The following is a 22,484-nucleotide window of genomic DNA, read 5'->3' as shown; positions in this document are numbered from 1 at the left end:
CTTCCTTCCCCTGCTCAGCTGAAACTCACTCCATTTGTCTATCTCCTTTTCTGAGGATTCTACTCAGAAATCAGGGCACCCCACACCCAAAGGGACACAGGATAAACTTCATAAAACTTGAGCATCTCAGAACCTCTCAAAATTCTCTGAATATTCCCCTCTGAGCTGCCCTGGCTGGGCAATTAATTTCTGATAAATAACATGAGGTGTTGGGTTTCAACTCTGGGCAGTATCAACACTCTTACATCCTCAGTTGTATGTGCTGCGCTTAGTTTCTCAGTCGTGTCTGACTCTTTGTGATCCCACGGACTGTAGCCTGCCAGGCTCCTCTGTCCATGGGGATTCTCCAGACAAGAATACCAGCGTGGGTTGCCATGCCCTCCTCCAGGGGATCTTCCCTACCCAGGGATTGAACCCAGGTCTCCCACATTGCAGGCAGATTCTTTACCATCTGAGCCACCAGGGAAGCTCTCAGTTGTATAGAGGGAGGTAAAAATTTTCTTAAAAGTTATACAACCATATACTCTAAGGAAAGAAGCTTGGAATATCCCTCTTGCCTGGCTGATGTGTGCCAAGATGAAATCTGGATTGAAGCTGTTTGGGATCAGTTCAGCTAGGTCACTCAGTCATGTTAGACTCTTTGTGACCCCATGGACTGCAGCATGCCAGGCATCCCTGTCCATCACCAACTCCCAGAGCTTACTCAAACTCATGTCCATTGAGTCGATGATGCCACCCAACCATCTCGTCCTCTGTCGTCCCCTTCTCCTGCTCTCAATCTGTTTAGGGTGGGTCCCAGCTTTCCACTGACTCACCTGTTGTCAGGACTTACTTGATGGGGAAGCTGCAAACAGGGAAGGTGAGATAGGCTTGGGGGCTTGAGAGCCACACCACCACATCTGCTTGGTAGAGGCTTGGAGGCCCTGCCCTGGTGCTCTGGGGCCAGGATGGTGAAGAGGACATTTGTGGTTCTAAGTGCTTTTGTCGTCCTCTCTCTGCCAGAGGTTACAAAGTCTTACTAAGGTGGAGACTAGTTAACTTTGAGGCCATCATAGCTGCTTACCCCAGCCCTGCCTGGCCCTCTGTGAGGTATCCATGCTGAGAAGGCTGCTTGGATCTCCAAAGCTGCCCACCATGACCCACAGCCAGGCCTCAGCTGATTGGACCAGCAATGGCCACCTGACTGCAGCTAGACCAATCAGAGTCTTTCTCCCCACCACAGCCTCATAACCAGGCCTCAAGCAGCCTCAGTTGATTGGACCAAGAATGGCCACCTGACCATAGCTACACTAAATCAAAGTCTCCCAGAAAATCAGCACTGAAAGTCAGATCTGTTCTGTTCAGTCCCTCAGTCATGTCCAACTCTTTGCGACCCCATGGACTGCAGCACACCAGTCTTCCCTGTCCATCACCAACTCCCAGAGCCTACTCAAACTCATGTCCATTGTGTCTGTGATGCCATCCAACCACCTCATCCTCTGCCATCCCCTTCTCCTCCTGCCTTCAATCTTTCCCAGCATCAGGGTCTTTTCCAATGAGTCAGCTCTTTGAATCAGGTGGCCAAAGTACTGGAGCTTCAGCTTCAGCTGAAACTCAGGTACAAACCTTATTCCAATGAATATTCAGGTAGAGAGGTTATATGTGCTCAAGGTTGATGGATCTCTAAGAAGTCTACACTCCCTCATCCACAATTCAGAAATCCAGAAGCTCTGAAAACTGCAGGCATTTTTTTTTTAAACATTCACAGTAGACACGAAAGGCTGCAAAATTAGCCTTGACTGACATGAGGTTGCTGGTAGTATGCAGCAACCCACTTAAAGACTGTTCCCTGGCAACCTGCAGGTGTCCGTGTGTCTGACTGAGGGGTGCTTCCCAGGACCTGGCTGGGGTATTAAGTAATACATGGTTGATGTATGGTTGGTATTCTTCCAGCAGCTGAAGTGCTCTGATCTTCCAACCACATCTGACCCCAAAGGATCTGGATACAGGAGGAGGACTTAATAAGGTGCTGTGGGCTGCCCATGAGCCTGCTTGTGGCCAAGCTGTGAGAAAGCCAGTCTGCAGCAGGGACAGGAAGTCATGGCTCACAAACACAAGCTGTGCTGAACACGGACAGAAAGTCCTGACATCTTCAGAGACCCTGGCCCAGAACTTCCTCCTGGCCCTGAGGACCTGTGAGACACCCTCCATCTTTGCAACCACTCCCTTTTTTTCATTAAGCAATTCTAGCTGCCAGCTTGGCCAGGCTGGAGTGAGAGAGCCCTGACCGTCGGACCTTCCATCCCCGGGGAGCCTCAGATCCGCAGTGGGTCCTGCCATGTCGCAGAGTGAGTTTGAAAAGCACCTCCACATCCAGACGGGGCCTTTGCCATGGCCTCTGACACTTCAGTGGGCATGTGGCCTGCTGGTCTGGGCAGGGAGGACTAACCTCTTGAAGGCTTCCACTTCCACGAGATTCCACGGGGAAGGCAGAAAAGGGGTTGGGGTTGGCAACAGGCCACCTCATTGGGTTTCTGTCTACAGGCTTTTCCACTTAGCAATATTTTTTAAGGAGAGTCTTTGTCTTCTTTTGGAGGTGGTATGAATTTGTGGTCCTGAGCTCTCCCTTGGAAAATCTACCTCTGCAAGAATTCATTTTTTTTCAAGAAGAGAAAAAACATATATATATATAGCTTCCCCTTTCTTGAACTGTGCGTCACTCGCCAAAGAATTCCACAGCGATAACGATGCTATGAATGGGGCAGTCATAATGGGCTTCAGAAGAGCCCAGAGCCCAACCACAGGAATCGTTCCTCTCACGGCTGAGCTAGAATTGTGCCTTTTATAAACGGAGCTGTGAGGGGAACACTTATCATCTGTATTCTCCCCCTACCTTCTGAATTGGCCATTTATTATTTTGCTTTTATCCTTGTGAAACACTCCTTTAAAACAAAAATGCTGGCTTCTGTTTCTATTTGAGAAGGAAATGAAACCAAACGTGCAAGAAGCCATGGCAATCCCACCCCCGAGGGCACCGTGTCAAGCTACCCCGGCAGAGCCCTGAACTTGAGGTCTTTCCTTCAAAGGCAGAGTGCTCACCGCCTTATCACATAGGGCTGCACTTTTCAGTTCAAAGGCAGGGGCACTCTGGCTGTAATTATTCATTGCTTTGGCAGAAACCAAAAGTGAGTGGGTCAACACACATTCTGAACCCAGCCAGCTTCCCCAGATAGCTGCACTTGGAGGCTTCCCTGAAGGGGGCTCTGGGCAGACATCAGCCTCAGCCACTGTGATGATAAGGAACCAAGCGGCTCAGTGATCCAAAAGTGGTTACAGGGAAAACAGAAGTTTAATCTGGACTTGGAGAAATCTATGGAAAAACAGACATTTCAGTGGGATTTCTGCATTGAATAAATGAGGCAGGAAAACTGAAAACTGGAGCAAGAGACCAAGGAAAGAATAACAAGGCCGCGCACATGGCAGAGGGGAAACGAGAGTGGGGTGCGTCTGTCCAGACCTGACCTCTTCTCTCTCCCAAGACGAGGGAGAGGACAGGCAAGGGACCAGAACCCATTTATCCAGGAGTGTGGGGATGGGGCTGAAGGTGTGCAAACGCGCTGGAGACACGGCAGCCCCTGTCGGCACTGTCTCCCTCCTGAGTAGGGTGCCTGGGACGTCTAGAAGCCTCGAGCGTCTGCCTGCATCAGATGGGTGCTGGATTCCGAGGCAGAGCTGTGAGGCTCTCGTGAGCCTCGGCCTCCAGCTGCCTGTCCCCCTTTGGGGAGCGCGGGTCTCCTCTCTCCCTAGACCACAGGGAAAGTGGAGAGTGTGAAGGCCATCCTCCTGGAAGTCTGCTGGTTAGGCGACAGGGCAGTGACAGTCACACAGCTCCCAAAGGTGGTGGTCTTTGTGAAAGAGGAAAACGTCTGAAGGACTCCCCAGTGCTTTAAAATGAGCCCATCACCGGTTGGGTTGATGTTCTCTGCGACAGTTTAGAACATCCCACGTGAGCTCGAAGGAAACTAATGGGTCAGGTTGTTGGGTTAAAAGCTGTAGGTCTGGGCTCACTATTTCCTGAACTGCCTGGGCCTACCCCCGGCACAGCTATGCACACTTGAGCGTGTAACAGAGTGTAGATTTCAGAGGTTCTTTACATGACAGTGAAGTAACCTAAGTCCTGACATAAGAACTTCATTTTCCTGCAAAATACTTCAGAGACTGTGTAAAAATCAGGCCCAGTTGCCTGAGTTCTTACTAAAGCTCTTTACTCAGCACTCACAAATTTTTTTTTCCTCTTCGAGTACCAGAAGCCAGCTGGTTATTTTCTGAGTCAGCAGCTCCTCCAGAACTGGGGTCAGCTCCCTCCCAGCTCCTTATCAGCTGCAGAAGCTAAGGCATGTCACATAACCTGTAACCTCTCACCTTCCACACAGCTTGTTTTGGACATTAAATGACATGATGCATGCAGAGCTGACTTGAGCCTGGCACGTGGTATGCTCCATAAATGGGACCATGCTGTCATCATTATAATGCACTCTTGTTTCCTAAAGATGAACAGAATCTTAAGAATGAAAAAAACCCTCAAATAGTCCTCAAATAGGATATCCTTGTGGACAATACATAAACACCACAAATTCAACAGACATGATACTCCACCTAGAATTTTATCAGTCACTGGAAATGCTTGCAGTGGCCCAGGGGGCAGAGTCTCTTGATTTGAGAGAAAACCATAGGAAAGAAAAGATGACCTCTGCTTACTGTTATCTTCACCAAGCTGTAAACTGTCCTCGAACAAAAATGAAAACAAACACAGATACAGTGAACAGTGCAGCGGTTCCCAGCAGGAAAGGGGGGTGCGGGGAGGGTAAAGAGGGTCAACTGTATGGTGACAGATGGAACTGAGCTTCTCGTGGGGAGCACCCTGTAGTGTATACACAAGTGAAAAATATAGTGTCGCACATGTGACATTTATATAATGTTATAAACCAACGTTACTTCAATTAAAGAAAAAAAACACTTTTGTCCAAACACTCTACTCAAGGAGTAAGAGCCAACCCAACATGAAATGCAAGTAAAGTAAAGAAATGCAAGAAAGCATCACCACTGGAAAGAGAAACAGCAGACGCACAAACCCGCTGTCCTGCTCCTGCAGAGCTGTGTTCTCAGGGTTGGCCCGGGCCTGGCAGCACAGGGCACGAGATGGCAGGCTGCCAGCACACGCGGGCAGGAGAGATCAGGTCCGCTGCCTGCCTCACGGCTGCTTTTGGGAAATCTCACCTAGCTGGGTCATCCAAGTTCAACCCATGGCTCAAGAATTGGGTCCACAGCTGAGTCGGGCAGGAGCGGGTGGATTTTGGAGGTGGGGATGCCTGAGGGTTTTCCCAGGAGGTGTTTACAGCACTGGGGGAGGGGAGAGGGAAGATCTCCTGCAAGGATGTGCCCTGTGCCTTTACCGTCAACCACCACTGCAGTGAGCAGGCCCTTCTTCTTGCTGCTCAGCCGGTCGTGCGTCTGGCACTGCTGGTCACGGAAGCTGGGCAGGCCCTTGGGACAGGGCAGGTTCTCACAGACTGTGTGCTCCACACTGGCACCCAGGCAGTGCGTGCCTCCTGGTCCTGGGCTAGAAGGAAGAGAAGGGTTCATGTTAACCAGACAGGCTGCAGAAACAGCAGGGGAGCTCACAGGTGGCCTCTCTTTCCAGGAGGGGGAAGGGCACGCAGGGTTTCCAAAGCAACACCCCCTCTCCTCTTACACACCATCTCTCAGCAATCCCGGCCCCACGATGACGACATGTTAAGTAAGCCATGAGAAAAATACATCCAAGAACTGTAAATCAAGGTCATCTGGAAATAGGATATGGGATGGATCAGTTCAGCAAGATCCCAGAATTGTCTTTCATCTGAACTTAAAACTTGACCATCTGTAACACTGAAAACCCCAAGGGGAATTTTTGGCGTGTGTGGGTTTTTTGATTTTTTTTTCTCCTACAGAATGAAGACCTTTAAATGGCTGCTAGCTATAATTCGGAGGTCACTGAGTTTCACACTGAGTAAATAAACAGCTCTCATTTACTCTATAATGAAAAGAATCAGAACTATTAATTCACTTGTGCATGGGCTCTGGGTAGAGACCAGCCAGATCCCAGCTCTGCATCCTTTACCAGACAAGCGTGAGACCACACATACTCAAGACTGCAGTCTTGGGTCCTCGATGCTTTGTGCTGAGGCTGGGATTTTAACCAGTTCTGCAGACCCAGATGTGTCCTGGGGCCACGTCTACACATGGGAAGGGCACTGGGGAGCAGCAGGACCCTGGCCTGGCTGGCTGAAGCTGGCCCTGCCCAGCTCTTCTGCGAGGCCCTGGTGTCCTCTTAGGACTCTGATGGGGGCCACCTCAATGGTGCCCTTCACTTCCACGATGCCAAGAATATCATGATGGGGTGAGACTGCCTCCCCCACTCCCCGGGCACATTTTTTTACTGAAATCCAGCACAAATCACAGCTGCTCTGCTCAATGACTTTCCAAAAACTATAAAGTCCTGTTAGCAAGGTGACATTCTGACACCCTAACCATTTCATTTTGAATATTTCTTTTCCCTCTGTTTGCCATTTCTTGTCTTCATACTGTAAGATCACCCTGTGATCACTGCTTTATATAAGAGATATGACAGTAGAAGATGGCAAAAGTTTTCAGGCTTTTGTGTTACAATAATCTACACTGGAAATCCACAAGCTTTCTCTGCAAAGACCCAGACAGTCAATTTTTTTTGGATTTATGGGCCATGCAAGTACTCCACTCTGCCACTATAGCACAAAAGCGGCCAAAGACAATGTCTAAACACAACGGTGTGGCTGTGTGCTAATAAAACTTTATTTATAAAACCCAGTGGTGGGCCAGACTTGGCTCACAGGCCATAGCTAGCCAGCCCATGGTTCACATAAACGTGTCTGAGGAAACACCTGCAATAGGAGGAAAGGCGTGTTCATTCCTCCATGCCTACCTGAAATACACCAGGCAACATCTCTCTTGCCCTGAAGTGGAGGCAGCCTTGAGAGATGACATAAGCTAGTGGCTCCACAGAGCGTTTTGGGTTTTAATCTCAAAGGCCTGACAAGACCTTGCACGTCTTCAGGCTGATCCCCAGCACAGAGAAACGTTTCAACAGAGAACAGTAAAACCTCTCTAAGGCTTATGAGATCCAAGAAGAGAGGGAGCCTTTGTTCTTTCTGCCCAGAGTACCAGGGAGGCAGCTAGAGCTCAGGGAGAATGACAACATGGCATCTTTAGGTAGATGGAGCCTCAGAACACCTCCCCACAAACCCTAGGCCGAAGCATGAGTAGGTGAATGTATTTTTGTGCCACAGACCATGGTGTGGAAGGGACAGAGAGGGGCTTGCCCTGATGAACCATGTGGACCTCCAGGAAGGACATCTTTTCTGCAACAGGTGAGCTGAACATCCCATGGCTGGGACCAGAAGGCAGAGATGCTCTAGGGTAAGAAGTTGTGGGCTGAACTGTGTCCCTTCTAAAATTCATGTGCTGCAGTCTTAACCCTCAGAGCATCAGAATACGTGAAAATAGGACCACCAGTTAGAGGGTTGCTACAGCAGCCCTAGAGATGAATAAACCAGACATCACAGTAACCAGATGCATCCTCAACTGAACTTAGATGCAAACTCAGGAAAAATGGAGCAAAAAACTCTCGAAGTGATTAGGAATCCAACATGGACTAGAATGGAGTTAAGAAACACAAATTAGGCTGGCTGCTAAAAAAATAAAAGAAGCTACATTTTTTATATACCTTCCTTAGAGTATGGACCAAGATTTGTACACATCATGTAATTAACTTCTGGAATTGCAATTAAGTTTCATTTTAGTTTCCTTCATCAGTTGATTTTTCCAGCTTTATGTCTGACTGACCCTCATATACCAACTACCTTTACCCCTCACAGCAGGTAGGTGGAGAGGAGATCAGATGTGACAGAAGAGAGCTCCTGGACCTGGCAGCAAGCGGGCCTGGGAGGGGGCAGCCCATGCGATACCACATGTGCCTCAGAGGGCTTCCCTCTGGAATTCTGTTTATCTTGTTTCTTCTCCAGGTCCGATCTTCTCTTACAGGGAAGTCTGCTTTCAGCTCCCATTGGCTCACTGTGCCCCATCTTCCCCAATCCCTCATCCCTAACTCTTTGCTCATCCTTAAGGCTACCTCCATTCTGTAGCCTATTTTTCTTTCCTTCTTGGAACCTCTTCTGACCCTGCTTGGGTCTCTGCTATGCTGCTTATCATCAACCTTGTGAAATGGCGAACTGAGTTGCCTCTCTCCTCCTATTCCTCTGCAGGCATTCAGCAGAGAATCTCACACAGGCTGGTCTGTAATAAACAGTAGTTAGATTGAATTAGATTGAAGGCAGGAGGAGAAGGGGATGACAGAGGATGAGATGGTTGGATGGCATCACCAACTCAATGGATGTGAGTTTGAGTAAACTCCGGGAGTTGGTGATAGACAGGGAGGCCTGGTGTGCAGTCCGTGGGGTCACAAAGAGTCAGACATGACTGAGCAACTGAACTGCACTGAACTGATCTATATAAATTGAACTAATTTATCTTAAAAGGACCAAAATAGAAAGCAATGTCAGGGAAGACAGTGGAGTAGAAGTACCAAGAATCTATCTCTTCACCCAGACAAATGTAATTGGCAAAAACTGACTGAAATAACTATTTTGAAACTCTGGAGTCTATTGGAAAGCTTTCAGCCTCCAACAGAAAGCTTGGCTGGTAAGTTATGGTTAATTTTGGTCAATTTCAGTCTTAAGTGTGATAGGGGCTATCTACCCCCATGTCCCAGTCACATAGCAAATAGCTGTGCCTGCATTTCTGGTGTGACTTGCTGGAGTCAGTGTGAACCATAAGGACCTTGTCTTCCAAATATCTGTGTTCTGAGTTCTGTGTTCTGATTGCACAGTGCTGCTTTTGATTTCTGAGGTATAAACATAGGAGCTGGCCACCACTGTTGCAACCAATACCACAGGGGTTTTCAATGAGCAATACATTAAAAAAAATCTTTATCTCCTTTTGGGAGCCAGATATTTAAGGATGAGGCTATTCAGAAGCAACTGCACATATGGGAATACTTAGAAAGGCACTAGGTATGCTCAGGGAAAGATGAAGGCTCAGAAAATGCCAGAAAAGACCTTATACCTCTTCAGGTTGATCCCAGCACAGAGAAACTTTTCAAGAGCAAAGAAATGGCAAATCTGAGAAGAAGGAGAAAAAGATGATTTCCAGCGGTACATTACAAGATTCAAATGTCTAGTTTTCAATAAAACAGTCAAAAGTCATACAAAGGAACAGGAAACCATGGTCCATTCAAAGGAATAAAATGCATTAGTAGAAACTGTATCTAAGGAAACCCAGAGGTTGGACTTATTAGACAAAGATTACAAAATAATGGTCTTTAAGATGCTCTAAGTGCTGAAGGTATACAGACTAAGGTAGAGAATGATATATGAAAAAGTGAGAATATCAATGTGCTGTGCTAAGTCGCTTCAGTTGTGCCTGACTCTGTGCGACCCCATAGACAGCAGCCCACCAGGCTCCGCCATCCCTGGGATTCTCCAGGCAAGAACACTGGAGTGGGTTGCCATTTCCTTCTCCAATGCATGAAAGTGAAAAGGAGAATATCAATAAAGAGATAGAAATTACAAAAAGGAAACAAAAATGCTGAAATAAAAACTCTGAAGTTGAGAAGTACAATAACTGAAATGAAAAATTTATTAGGTGGGTTCAAAAGCATATTTGAAAGGGCGGGAGAATAAAATCAGGAATATATATTTGTTCTATGAATTTGTCCTATGAATTGAAATACTGAGTCTAGGGAATGAAAAGAAAAAAAAATGAAGACAAGTAAGCAGAGAGGCTCTGTGGGAAATCAGTAAGGGGACAAATAAACACATTAAGGGAGTCTCAGAAGAAGGAAAAGGAGTGAGAGATTATTTGAAGAAATAATGGCTGAAAGCTTCCCTAAGTTGAAGACATGAATCTATAATTCAAATAGAATAAATTCTCTGAGATACACTATAATTAAACTGTTAAGGACAAAAAGAGAATCTGGAAAGCAGCAAAAGAGAAGCAAGACATCACAGACAAGAGATCCTCAATAAATTACAAGTCGATTTTTAGTCAGAAACCCTGGAGGCAAGAAGTCAGTGGGTTGATACATTCAAAGTTCTCAAAGAAAAAATCTAGCAACTTAAGAGTTCTGTACCCAGCAAAACTTTCACTCAAAAATGAAGGGGAAAATTAAGATACTTCCAGATAAGCAAAAGTTGAGGAAGTTTTTTTTTAATCATCAGACATGTCCCACAATAAATGCTCCAAGTTCAAATGAAAGGACAAGATGGTAACTCAAAGCCATGTGAACAATTAAAGCCATATGAACAACTGAAGCTCTCAAGATGGCATGATGCTTAGCTTTGTTGGAACCAGCTTTTATGATAGAGAGATATCAGAAAAACACCTACTTCTCTTCACTGACTATACCAAAGCCTTTGACTGTGGGGATCACAACAGACTGTGGAAAATTCTAAAAGAGATGGAAACACCATTCCATCTTACCTATCTCCTGAGAATCAGTATTCAGGTCAAGAAGCAACAGTCAGAACTGGACATGGAACAACAGACTGGTTCCAAATTGGGAAAGGATATATCAATGCAATATATTGTCATCCTACTTATTTAACGTATATGCAGAGTACATCATGCAGAATGCTGGGCTGGATGAAGCACAAGCTGGAATCAAGATTTTCAGGGGAAATATCAATAACCTCAGATATGCAAATGATAGAATACTGCAAATATAAGGGGATATATGCGACCTGCGCACTAAGTGCGGCTGAGAGGAGCTACCCCACGTCTGAGGTCAGGGGCAGAAGCCGGGAGGACCCTGTGCCCGAAAGGCGGCAGCCAAACGGAGTTACCCCACGTCTGAGGTCAGGGGCAGTGGCCAAGAGTGCCAGGCTGCAACGGCGCAGCAACGGCCGAGAGGAGCTACCCCGCGCCCGAGGCCAGGGGCAGCAGCCGGGAGGAGCAACCCCATGCCCAAGGCCAGGGGTGGTGACTGGGAGGAGCAACCTCACGCCCAAGGAGCAGTGGCTGCGCGGGCCCAGGAGGGCCTAGAGGAGCTATCCCAAGTTGAAGGTCAGGCAGGGTGGTGGTGAGGAGATACCCTTCGTCCATGGTAAGGAGTAGCGGCTGCGCTTTGCTGGAGAAGCCCTGAAGAGATGCCCCACGCTCAAGGTAAGAGAAACCCAAGTAATATGGTAGGTGTTGCAAGAGGGCATTAGAGGGCAAACACACTGAAACCATATTCACAGAAAACTAGTCAATCTAATCACTCTAGGACCACAGCCTTGCCTAACTCAATGAAACTAAGCCATGCCTGTGGGGCAACCCAAGATGGGAGGGTCATGGTGGAGAGGTCTGACAGAATGTGGTCCACTAGAGAAGAGAATGGCAAACCACTTCAGTATTCTTGCCTTGAGAACCCCATGAACAGTAGGAAAAGGCAAAATGATAGGATACTGAAAGAGGAACTCCCCAGGTCAGTAGGTGCCCAATATGCTACTGGAGATCAGTGGAGAAATAACTCCAGAAAGAATGAAGGCATGGAGCCAAAGCAAAAACAATACCCAGATGTGGATGTGACTGGTGATAGAAGCAAGGTCTTTATAGCAATATTGCTATAAAGAGCAGTATTGCATAGGAACCTAGAATGTCAGGTCCATGAATTTAGGCAAATTGGAAGTGGTCAAACAGGAGAGGGCAAGAGAGAACGTCGACATTCTAGGAATCAGTGAACTAAAATGGACTGGAATGGGTGAATTTAACTCAGATGACCATTATATCTACTACTGCGGGCAGGAATCCCTCAGAAGAAATGGAGTAGCCATCATGGTCAACAAAGGAGTCTGAAATGCAGTACTTGGATGCAATCTCAAAAATGACAGAATGATCTCTGTTTGTTTCCAAGGCAAACCATTCAATATCACAGTTATCCAAGTCTATGCCCCAACCAGTAACACTGAAGAAGCTGTAGTTGAATGGTTTTATGAAGACCAACAAGACCTTTTAGAACTAACACCCACAAAAGATGTCCTTTTCATTATAGGGGACTGGAATGCTAAAGTAGGAAGTCAAGAAAAACCTGGAGTAACAGGCAAATTTGGCCTTGGGATGCAGAATGAAGCAGGGCAAAGACTAATACAGTTTTGCCAAGAAAATTCACCGGTCATAGCAAACACCCTCTTCCAACAACACAAGAGAAGACTACACATGGACATCACCAGATGGTCAACACTGAAATCAGACTGGCTATATTCTTTGCAGCCAAAGATGGAGAAGCTCTATACACTCAACAAAAACAACATCAGGAGCTGACTGTGGCTCAGATCATGAACTCCTTATTACCAAATTCAGACTGAACTTGAAGAAAGTAGCAAAAACTGCTAGACCATTCAGGTGTGACTTAAATCAAATCCATTATGATTATACAGTGGAAGTGAGGAATAGATTTAAGGGCCTAGATCTGATAGACAGAGTGCCTGATGAACTACGGAATGAGGTTCGTGACATTGTACAGGAGACACGGATCAAGACCATCCCCATGGAAAAGAAATGCAAAAAAGAAAAATGGCTGCCTGGGGAGGCCTTACAAATAGCTGTGAAAAGAAGAGAGGCGAAAAGCAAAGGAGAAAAGGAAAGATATAAGCATCTGAATGCAGAGTTCCAAAGAATAGCAAGAAGAGATAAGAAAGCCTTCTTCAGTGATCAGTGCAAAGAAATAGAGGAAAAGAACAGAATGGGAAAGACTAGAGATCTCTTTAAGAAAATTAGAGATACCAAGGGAACATTTCATGCAAAGATGGGCTCGATAAAGGACAGAAATGGTATGGACCTAACAGAAGCAGAAGATATTAAGAAGAAGTGGCAAGAATACATAGAAGAACTGTACAAAAAGATCTTCACGACCCAGATAATCATGATGGTGTGATCACTCATCTAGAGCCAGACATCCTGGAATGTGAAGTCAAGTGGGCCTTAGAAAACATCACTACAAAAAACGCTAGTGGAAGTGATGGAATTCCAGTTGAGCTGTTTCAAATCCTGAAAGATGATGCTGTGAAAGTGCTCCACTCAATATGCCAGCAAATTTGGAAATCTCAGCAGTGGCCACAGGACTGGAAAAGGTCAGTTTTCATTCCAATCCCAAAGAAAGACAATGCCAAAGAATGTTCAAACTACTGCACAATTGCACTCATCTCACATGCTAGTAAAGTAACGCTCAAAATTCTCCAAGCCAGGCTTCAGCAATGCGTGAACTGTGAACTTCCTGATGTTCAAGCTGGTTTTAGAAAAGGCAGAGGAACCAGAGATCAAATTGCCAACATCCCCTGGATCATGGAAAAAGCAAGAGAGTTCCAGAAAAACATCTCTTTCTGCTTCATTGACTATGCCAAAGCCTTTGACTGTGTGCATCACAATAAACTGTGGACAATTCTGAAAGAGATGAGAATACCAGACCACCTGACCTGCCTCTTGAGAAACCTGTATGCAGGTCAGGAAGCAACAGTTAGAAGTGGACATGGAACAACAGACTGGTTCCAAATAGGAAAAGGAGTATGTCAAGGCTGTATATTGTCACCCTGCTTATTTAACTCTTATGCAGAATACATCATGAGAAACGCTGGACTGGAAGAAACACAAGCTGGAATCAAGATTGCCGGGAGAAATATCAATAACCTCAGATATGCAGATGACACCACCCTTGTGGCAGAAAGTGAAGAGGAATTCAAAAGCCTCTTGATGAAAGTGAAAGAGGAGAGTGAAAAAGCTGGCTTAAAGCTCAACATTCAGAAAACTAAGATCATGGCATCCGGTCCCATCACTTCATGGGAAATAGATGGGAAACAGTGGAAACAGTGTCAGACTTTATTTTTTTGGGCTCCAAAATCACTGCAGATGGTGATTGCAGCCATGAAATTAAGAGACGCTTATTCCTTGGAAGAAAAGTTATGACCAACCTAGATAGCATATTCAAAATCAGAGACATTACTTTGCCGACTAAGGTCCATCTAGTCAAGGCTATGGTTTTTCCTGTGGTCATGTATGGATGTGAGAGTTGGACTGTGAAGAAGGCTGAGCGCCGAAGAAGTGATGCTTTTGAACTGTGGTGTTGGAGAAGACTCTTGAGGGTCCCTTGGACTGCAAGGAGATCCAACCAGTCCATTCTGAAGGAGATCAGTCCTGGGATTTCTTTGGAAGGAATGATGCTAAAGCTGAAACTCTAGTACTTTGGCCACCTCATGTGAAGAGCTGACTCATTGGAAAAGACTCTGATGCTGGGAGGGATTGGGGGCAGGAGGAGAAGGGGACGACAGAGGATGAGATGGCTGGATGGCATCACTGACTTGATGGACGTGAATCTGAGTGAACTCTGGGAGTTGGTGATGGACAGGGAGGCCTGGCGTGCTGCGACTCATGGGGTCGCAAAGAGTCGGACACGACTGAGCGACTGAACTGATAACTGATGCAAATGACACCAGCCTTATGGCGGAAAATGAAGAGGAACTAAAGAGCCTCTTGATGAAGGTGAAAGAGGAGAGTGAAAAAGCTGGCTTAAAACTCAACATTCAAAAAATGAAGATCATGGCATTGGATTCCATCACTTCATGGTAAATAGATGGGGAAACAATGGAAACAATGACAGACTGTATTTTCTTAGGCTCCAAAATCACTGCAGATGGCGACTGCAGCCATGAAATTAAAAGACAGTTGCTCCTTGGAAGAAAAGCTATGGCAAACCTAGAAGTGAAAGTGAAAGTCACTCAGTTGTGTCCGGCTCTTTGCGACCCCATGGACTATACAGTTCATGGAATTCTCCAGGCCAGGATACTGAAGTGGGTAGCCTTTCCCTTCTCTAGGGGATCTTCCCAACCCAGGGGTTGAACCCAGGTCTCCTGCAGGTGGATTCTTTACCAGCTGAGCCATAAGGGAAGCCCTAAACAAACCTAGACAATGTATTTAAAAGCAGAGACCTTACTTTTCTGACAAAGGTCCGTATAGCCAAAGCTATGGTTTTTCCAGTAGTCATGTATGGATGTGAGAGCTGGACCATAAAGAAGGCTGAGTGCTGAAGAATTGCTGCTTTTGAACTGTGGTGTTGGAGAAGACTCTTAAGAATCTCTTTGATTACAAGGAAATCCAACCAGTGCATCCTAAAAGAAATCAGTCCTGAATACTCATTGGAAGGACTGATGCTGAAGCTGTAGCTCCAATATGCTTGCCACCTGATGAGATGAGCTGACTCATTAGAAAAGACACTGATGCTGGGAAAGAGTGAAGGCAGGAAGAGAAGAGGACAACAGAGGATGAGATGGCTGGATGGCATCACTACCTCACTGGACAGGAGCTTGAGCAAGCTCTGAGAGATGCTGAAGGACAGGGATGCCTGGCATGCTGCAGTAGGTGGGGTTGCAGAGAGTCAGGCATGACTGAGCGACTGCACAGCACACCAGAGGAGGGACAGGCTTTGGCTCTGACTCCGGTATGTGACTTCTTCCAGCAGGCTCCTACTGGCCCGTGATGCCCACCTTCCTCTAGGCAGCTTCCAAGCACACCACACTTTGGGAAAATTCTCAGTCCGGTATCACATGCAGTTTCACTTTCGGACAGTTTTCTCTGGCATCCCTAAGTATGGCCTTCCAGAGAGTTCTACCAGTGCAGCATCTCTGCAAACCTCTCCCTCATCCAGCAGGCCCTGGGTGTACACTCTCCAACAGGCCCAAGGAATTTCAGCCCTGGGTGTGTGTGTGAGATAGGCACCCTCATCCATACTTGTTCTGCCCTTGCGTGCCCTGCCTCAGACCTGAAGATAGAGGCTGCTTCCTGTATCTACTCTTTCTGTGTTTTTAGAGTTCTTTGCCTCTTAGCAGCTAATTCCCCTATACTCCAACCACCTGTTAAAGTTAATGCTTTTTTACATTAAGCTTTTCCTGTTCAAAAAAATGACTAAAAGATTTTTTTTTTTTTTCAGTTTTCCTTTTGGTCACTATTTTGAACAGCATGGGAAAAGGAAGAAGCAAGCCACAAGCAGCATGACCTGCTACCCACATCATCCGAGTTTTGGTAGGTTGATCTGTGGCAGGACTCTGCGCTCAGCTGACTCACTCTTTAAGATGGTGCCAGTAATACAGGCCATCTGAGTGTTACTGTGACACCAGTGAGGGCCTCCTGGGTACACAGTGGTGCCAAGACCCCAGAAGGAGGCCCTCTATACACGCCATGAAGAAGATGCCTGAGAATCTTTGTGGAGGGAGGGCATGTCTGATGAGAAGGTCCACAGTGGCTTATGAACAGAAGTTCTGGCGGAGGACTTGGAGGAGGGCCTTACCAAGGAAGGCACACGGGAGAGTGGACCACATTTGAGTTGCATGGGCCTTCAGGAGATGCTGTAGTGGGCCTGTAAACACAGGCCGGAGAGAGAACCCTCCCCAAGTCTGAGGAGCAGAGGGGCAGGGTTCTCATTTACCTCGAGTCATGCACTGTAGATAAAATAAACAGCACCAAGGAAGGCTAAAACAAGAGAAACCAAGCTGGACATGGCTAAAATGGAGGATGGTGAACACTGCTGGATTTGTGGTAGAATAGCTGTCTGTCCTCAGTCTTTCCCACAGGGGCTGGAAGGGCCAGAAGGCTCCGTGAAGACTCATGTAAATGGAAAGGGAGGCAGCGGCACACTGAAATCTCATCCTTGAGGACAGAGGGAAGGCCAGAGGCACTTTCACATCATCTGTGATCACAGGCTAATATGCCAGAGGGCACACCCTCTGCCCGCTCTTGATACTCATTACCTCGTTAAGTTGGCAGAAAGAATCAGATGGGGGGTCCTGACTGCGTCCTTCAGATGAGGAAACCAAAGCTCCAACGTTTTCAACAACTTCTCAGCAGGGAAGTAAGAGGTGGAGATAAGAAAGTGTGACTCACAAGCACGCCTGGTTGCAGCAGGAGCAGGCTGTGGAAGGGGGCCACCCACTGGCTGTCGTGGGGCCAGGAAGGCCAGCCTGACTCACTGAGACAGGCTTTAGGGGGCGTGGTGGATTTTCAAGATGATTCTCCAATATCAATCCCCAATTTCTATCTGTACTCTATCAGGACTTTACAAACACAAATAAAGTAAGAATTTAGACATAAACCCAAATGACTGGAACAGGGAGGTCACAGGAATGGATATCCAAGACACACTCAGTTGCTCAGCCTGACTGCTTATGAAGGAGACGCACAGGACAACCTCACTGACACACACTATACACCGACCACATGGAGAGCACTGGGGAGGCTGCAGGCTGGCGGAGGCCACTGCTGCTCAGGGCAGGGGGACACCACAGCCACTCTGCAAACCAGGCCCTCAGCCACTCACACGTGCACCACGAGTCAACGGACCTGCGCACACACCCAGCACACGCGTTCCACCATGGCGAGTGGGGCTATGTTGGGAGCCACGCACCCAGGGGTAGACACCCTTTCTGCACATCACACCCTTTCTGCACATCACACCATCAGAAAGACATTTAAAACAGGGGAAAGCGCAAGGCAGGGACGGTCCGAGGGGGAAACCGGAAAGTGGGCAGAAAGCTGAGTCCTTCTGAGCGCCTGTGAGGGTGGGCACGGCTCCTGCCAGGTGGGTCCCAAGGGCCTCAGGTAGACCCCGGGCAGGGCAGAGGGGGCCAAAGGGCTGCTCAGAGTCACAGGGGGCAGGTGTGCCCTTTCCTTGAGTGACAGGCAGCATTCAAGTGGAAGGAAAAGCAAGCAGCAGCTGAGCGGAGGCAAGGCTTGGTTGTCTGCTCTGCTCGACTGAACGAAGGTAGATGAGAAGATAAAGTCACCACAGTGGCTGACACCCACTCGCCACCCAGAGACGGCAGAGTCAGCTTCACCTCCTGGTCTTGCACCAAAAGCTCCGAGGAACAAGCAAGGTAGGGTTTCAAAGTGCCACAGGGCTGCCAACGCGCCCCGCCCAGGGCAGCTGCCATCCTAGTGTTAAGGCTGCCTCAGAAAGGTGCCAAGCAACACATGTAATTCAGGCTCAAGTGCATACAACTGGGACTTTTAAAAACTTTCGCTGTGAACACCAGGTATGTTAAAAGCACACATACAGGGGTTTCACTGTGGAAGCAAAAGGCCATTACAGGCACATAACTTCACTCCTCTGAGTCTTAGGAGGCAGGCTGTTGTCCATTCTGATGCTCACGGGTGGATGCTGCATGGTGAACCCTGACACAGCCCTGCTTCTAAGATCCACTCACATCCCTGTCCTTTTGGTGCAGAGCTGGCTCTTCACACAAGATCAGTGGAGCCTTTTCTCTTTGCCCCACTCCTCTGCCCTCCCCCCACACAGCCTCTTAATGGGGTACCAGAATTCGCATCAGAGATGAGCTCTCTGCCTCACAGTCTTGGCACTAACAGCGACACAAATTAAGGCACGAAAGGACAAGCTTAGGAAGCTGGATGAAAACCATAGATGCTCCCCAAAGCCTTGATGTCAGTTGGCGAGAAATAAAAATTCCAATAGCTGTAAAGACCAAGACTTAGAGAAAAAATGGGGGGACTCTTTTGCCAGTATTTTGGACAGTGAATAAACCAGCTGCAGAAGATGGGAAAGGTGCCAGGAATATAAAGTGTAGGGGGTGGGGAGATGGTGGTGGGAGTGCTCCAAGTCTGAGACGCACATAGCAATGAGATTTGGACATCCTTGGGAGCTCTCAAGGCAGTGAGCATGGTGATTTAAGGAGTGAGCTGGGGAGAGGATGCTGTTTTGGTCAGAGCTTGGCTCAGGGCCGCCATCAGCTGTGCTTTGTAACAATCACCACCTCAGGCCATTCCGCAAAAACAGGCTGACAGCTGCTGCCTGGACTTGAGCAAACCCTCGCTGCTCCTGCTGCTCCCGGGAAGCACCCAGGCCTGCTGCGAAGCCGCTCCCGAGGCAGGTCCCTTCTCCTCCCGTTCACCTGGGTGGCTCTACAAAGGTGGGAAACCCTGTAGAAAACTATAGGCAACAAAGAGCCTGTCCTTTCTGCTCGGAACAGGAGATGGAGCCACACGGTTATTGTGAAAGACTGAGCTGACGACCAAGGCGTAACTATTAGAGGAGCAAAAGCATATTGTTTCTCTCACTTGGAATAAACAAGGCTGGATTATGTTTGGAGCTTGCTCTCGAGAGGGCTCTGAGCACCTCAGCTGTGACACGGCCTCACTGGGAGGCCAGGCTGGAAGAAGATGGCCCCAGGTCCAGAGACACCTGGACCCCACTCCTGGCTGTTCACAGCCCGTGGGCCTCTGTGACGAGAGACGGTACAAGGGAAAGGGCCTACCTGGTGATCCTCTTTTCTGACTAATAATTCACAATCACGCTTGTGTTTTGGGGGGAAGACAAGAGTAAGTGTGTGTTTTGCAGTACTAGCAGATCAGAACAGCCGCCTCTTCTCAGCAAGCACGCACACAGACAGTAAGGTGCTCAAGCACGCGTTAGAGAGGGCTGGTCTACTGCGGGCATAGGAGGACGGGGCTCCACGGCTCAAAGGCCAGCAGGGGAGGGCACAGGAAAACAAGGGAGCAAATGCAGATGAGTATAAATTGTGATGTCTATAAAGTGAGGGAAGGGTACGGAGGGAGCGTGCAGAGCAGGCACCCACCTCCAGCCCGGTGGTCAGAAGAGGCCAGTCTAAAGAGATGACACAGAGGGCAGAGGGAGCTGGGGGGAGGAAAGGGGCACTGACTTGGGGGTGGGGGTCGGGGCTGGTGTCTGAGCACAGAAAGGAAGGCTGGATAGGGAGGCACCTTCTACAAAGACACACCCGGCCAGAATCTGCAGATGCAACCTTATCTGGGAAAAGGGTCTTGATGGGTATCATCAGGATCTCTGAATTTGAGCTTGCCCACACCTACTCCAGTATTCTTGCCTGGAGAATCCCATGGACGGAGGAGCTTGGTGGGCTACAGGTCACGGGTCGCAAAGAGTCGGACACGACTGAGCGACTTCACTTCACTTTCACTTTCAAACCCAATGGCTAGTGTTCTGAGAAGAGAAAAGGAAGTGAAGAGATGTGTAGAGAAGATGCCTCTGTGAAGGCAGAGGTGCAGCGGTGCGTCTGCGGGGCAGAGAAGGCTGGCAGCTGCCAGGGGAGGGCTGGGGTGGATGAGGGGCCAGCGAGGGCTACTCCTTCAGAGTTTCAAGAAGGAATCAACCCTGCTGACACTGTGATTTCAAACTCCTGGCTTCCAGAACTCGGAGAGGATAAATTTATGTTGTTTTCAGACACTAAGTGCTGGTAATTTATTATGGCAGCCATAGGAAGTAATACTGGGGCCACAGTGAAGAGCATGAATTTAATTCTGAGTACAGCGGGGCGTGACCAGGAGGGCTGAAGCAAGAAGAGATTGTAATTGACAAGAGAGGGGATGTCTCTGGCTGGCCGTGGAGAATGAATCTGGGGAGGGAGAGCACAGGGGATACAGGGAGGCTGATGCTCATGGTTTGAAAAGACCCTGGAACACTGCTGCTGGATCCAGACCCGACCTGCTGTTTCCGAGGTGTGTGACCTGGAACAAGTCACCTAACTTCCATACGATTCAGTGTTATTTAACACGCACAATGGGCATTAAAAAAAGAATGCCTCTCCCTCATGGCAGCTTAGGTGATTTACTACATGTGGCAAGTCACCTAACTTCCATACGATTCGGTTTTTAACATGTACAATGGGGATAAAAAAAGAATGCTTCTCCCTTACGGCAGCTTTAGGTGATTTACTACGTGCAAATGCCTAGAAGGGAAGCTGGCACCTGGTGAAAGCCCGTGTGCCCTTTCTTATCACAATCAGATGCAGAGGAGGAAGGGAAGCGACAAGGGGACACATATGGACTTCGGGGCTTTGAACTCAAGCTATGCAACAGCTGGTGGTGCTATTTACTGAAGGGGACGTGGGCTGGGAGGGGAACTAAGGGGAAGGGAGAAGGAAGTTTAGGAAGTGTTAGGTTTGAGGTGTCCAAGAGAAAAACCAAGGAAGTGTGGCTGGTGGGACTAAGATAAAAACAGGGCACAAAGGGGCCCTCACCAGATGCCAGCTTCCCTGGACACTTGGGAGCAACACAAAATGCCCCTGGAGTGTCCCAGATCAGAGAAAGCATCAGGGGTGGGGACAAAGCATGTGGGCACCTTAGCCAACACCATCTTCACAAAATACAAAATCTGGTCGGTCCCATAAAAGTTGTGCCCAACACAGTTAATCAATATGAATAACATCTTGGGCTTCCAGGTGGCGCTGGTGGTAAAGAATCTGCCTGCCGATGCAGGAGACTGAAGCGATGCAGGTTCAGTCCCTGGGCTGGGAAGATCTGGAGGAGGGCATGGCAACCCGCTCCAGGATTCTTGCCTGGAGAATCCCATGGACAGAGGAGCCTGGAGGGCTACAGTCCAAGGGGTGACAAACGGTTGGAATGACTAAAGCGACTTAGCATGCATGCTCAAAATAACATCTTATTCTTGCAACAGAGCCTTTACCTAAATGCAATTGTATTGTTGGGACATAGAGTCCTTTCAGAGGCATTTAAAGAGTCAGATACTCCTCTACTATACCGTTTATTTGGTGTCACCTGAGATGAAGTATGTAGTGTACCAAAGGACAGCAGTCTTCAATCAGGGCACCTGAGCTCCAATCAGAAACATGGGACACCCATGACAGCCACAGCCTTTGCAAATTGTGCTCTGCAGTTGACAAAGCCTGTCCTTCTCTGAGCCTCAAAACAGCAAGGTAGGAGGCAGGGCATGTGGTCCTGCCCCTGTTCTTCTCTTAGTGCTAACATCAAGAGGGGTCATGAATTAAATATAGACCATGTACTCCATGTGGGTCCCCATGGATTGTTCCAATTTTTAGATAAATAAGCAGGTAACAGTCACATGTTGCTATAAAAAGTGGCCCCGGGATTTGAAGCCTAGCTCCTCCTACTGTACCTACTATACTCTACGTCCTCTCACGTAGGAAACTGAGACGCAGAGAGAGAAGGATCTTCTGCCTTGAGGTCACAGGACCAATAACCAACCAAACCAGGCCCAAATCTCCATACCATGATTTCAAACCCAGAGCTCTCTTCTTCTGGGCCAGAGGTGGAACTATTTTACCATCATCACAGAGCAACGGAAAAACAGAAACCACTATTAATTTCTCACCACTTAGCTAAATAGCTCTTCTAATCATCTGCCTTCCTATGATGACTAATTTTATATAACAACTTGACTGGCCATGGGGTGCCACAGACTAGTCCTGGGAGTGTCTGTGAGTGTATTTCTGGGTGAGATGCGCCTTTGGATCAGTGGATTCCTAGAGCAGATGTCCTCCCCAGTGCGGGTGGGCATCTCCCAACCAACTGAGGGCCTCATGAGAACAACAGCCCTCACT

The 22,484-nt window shown here is 47.9% G+C and overlaps 1 protein-coding gene across 4 annotated transcripts in view; it reads right to left on the bottom strand.

Moving 5' to 3' along the window:
* Window positions 1-22,484, bottom strand: part of ADAMTS17 (ADAM metallopeptidase with thrombospondin type 1 motif 17) — a 392,113-nt gene that overhangs the window by 120,693 nt on the left and 248,936 nt on the right. For all 4 annotated transcript variants that reach the window (XM_042235032.1, XM_042235035.1, XM_042235033.1 and 1 more), the window contains exon 13: window positions 5,433-5,599. In XM_042235032.1, coding sequence (XP_042090966.1) covers window positions 5,433-5,599 — 167 coding nt within the window. The remainder of the gene's footprint in view (window positions 1-5,432; window positions 5,600-22,484) is intronic.

This window comes from Ovis aries, chromosome 18 (genome assembly GCF_016772045.2).
Source record: "Ovis aries strain OAR_USU_Benz2616 breed Rambouillet chromosome 18, ARS-UI_Ramb_v3.0, whole genome shotgun sequence".
NCBI lineage: Eukaryota > Metazoa > Chordata > Mammalia > Artiodactyla > Bovidae > Ovis > Ovis aries.
The sequence above is the reverse complement of the archived record's forward strand: the minus strand, read 5'-3'. Positions and strand labels throughout refer to the sequence as shown.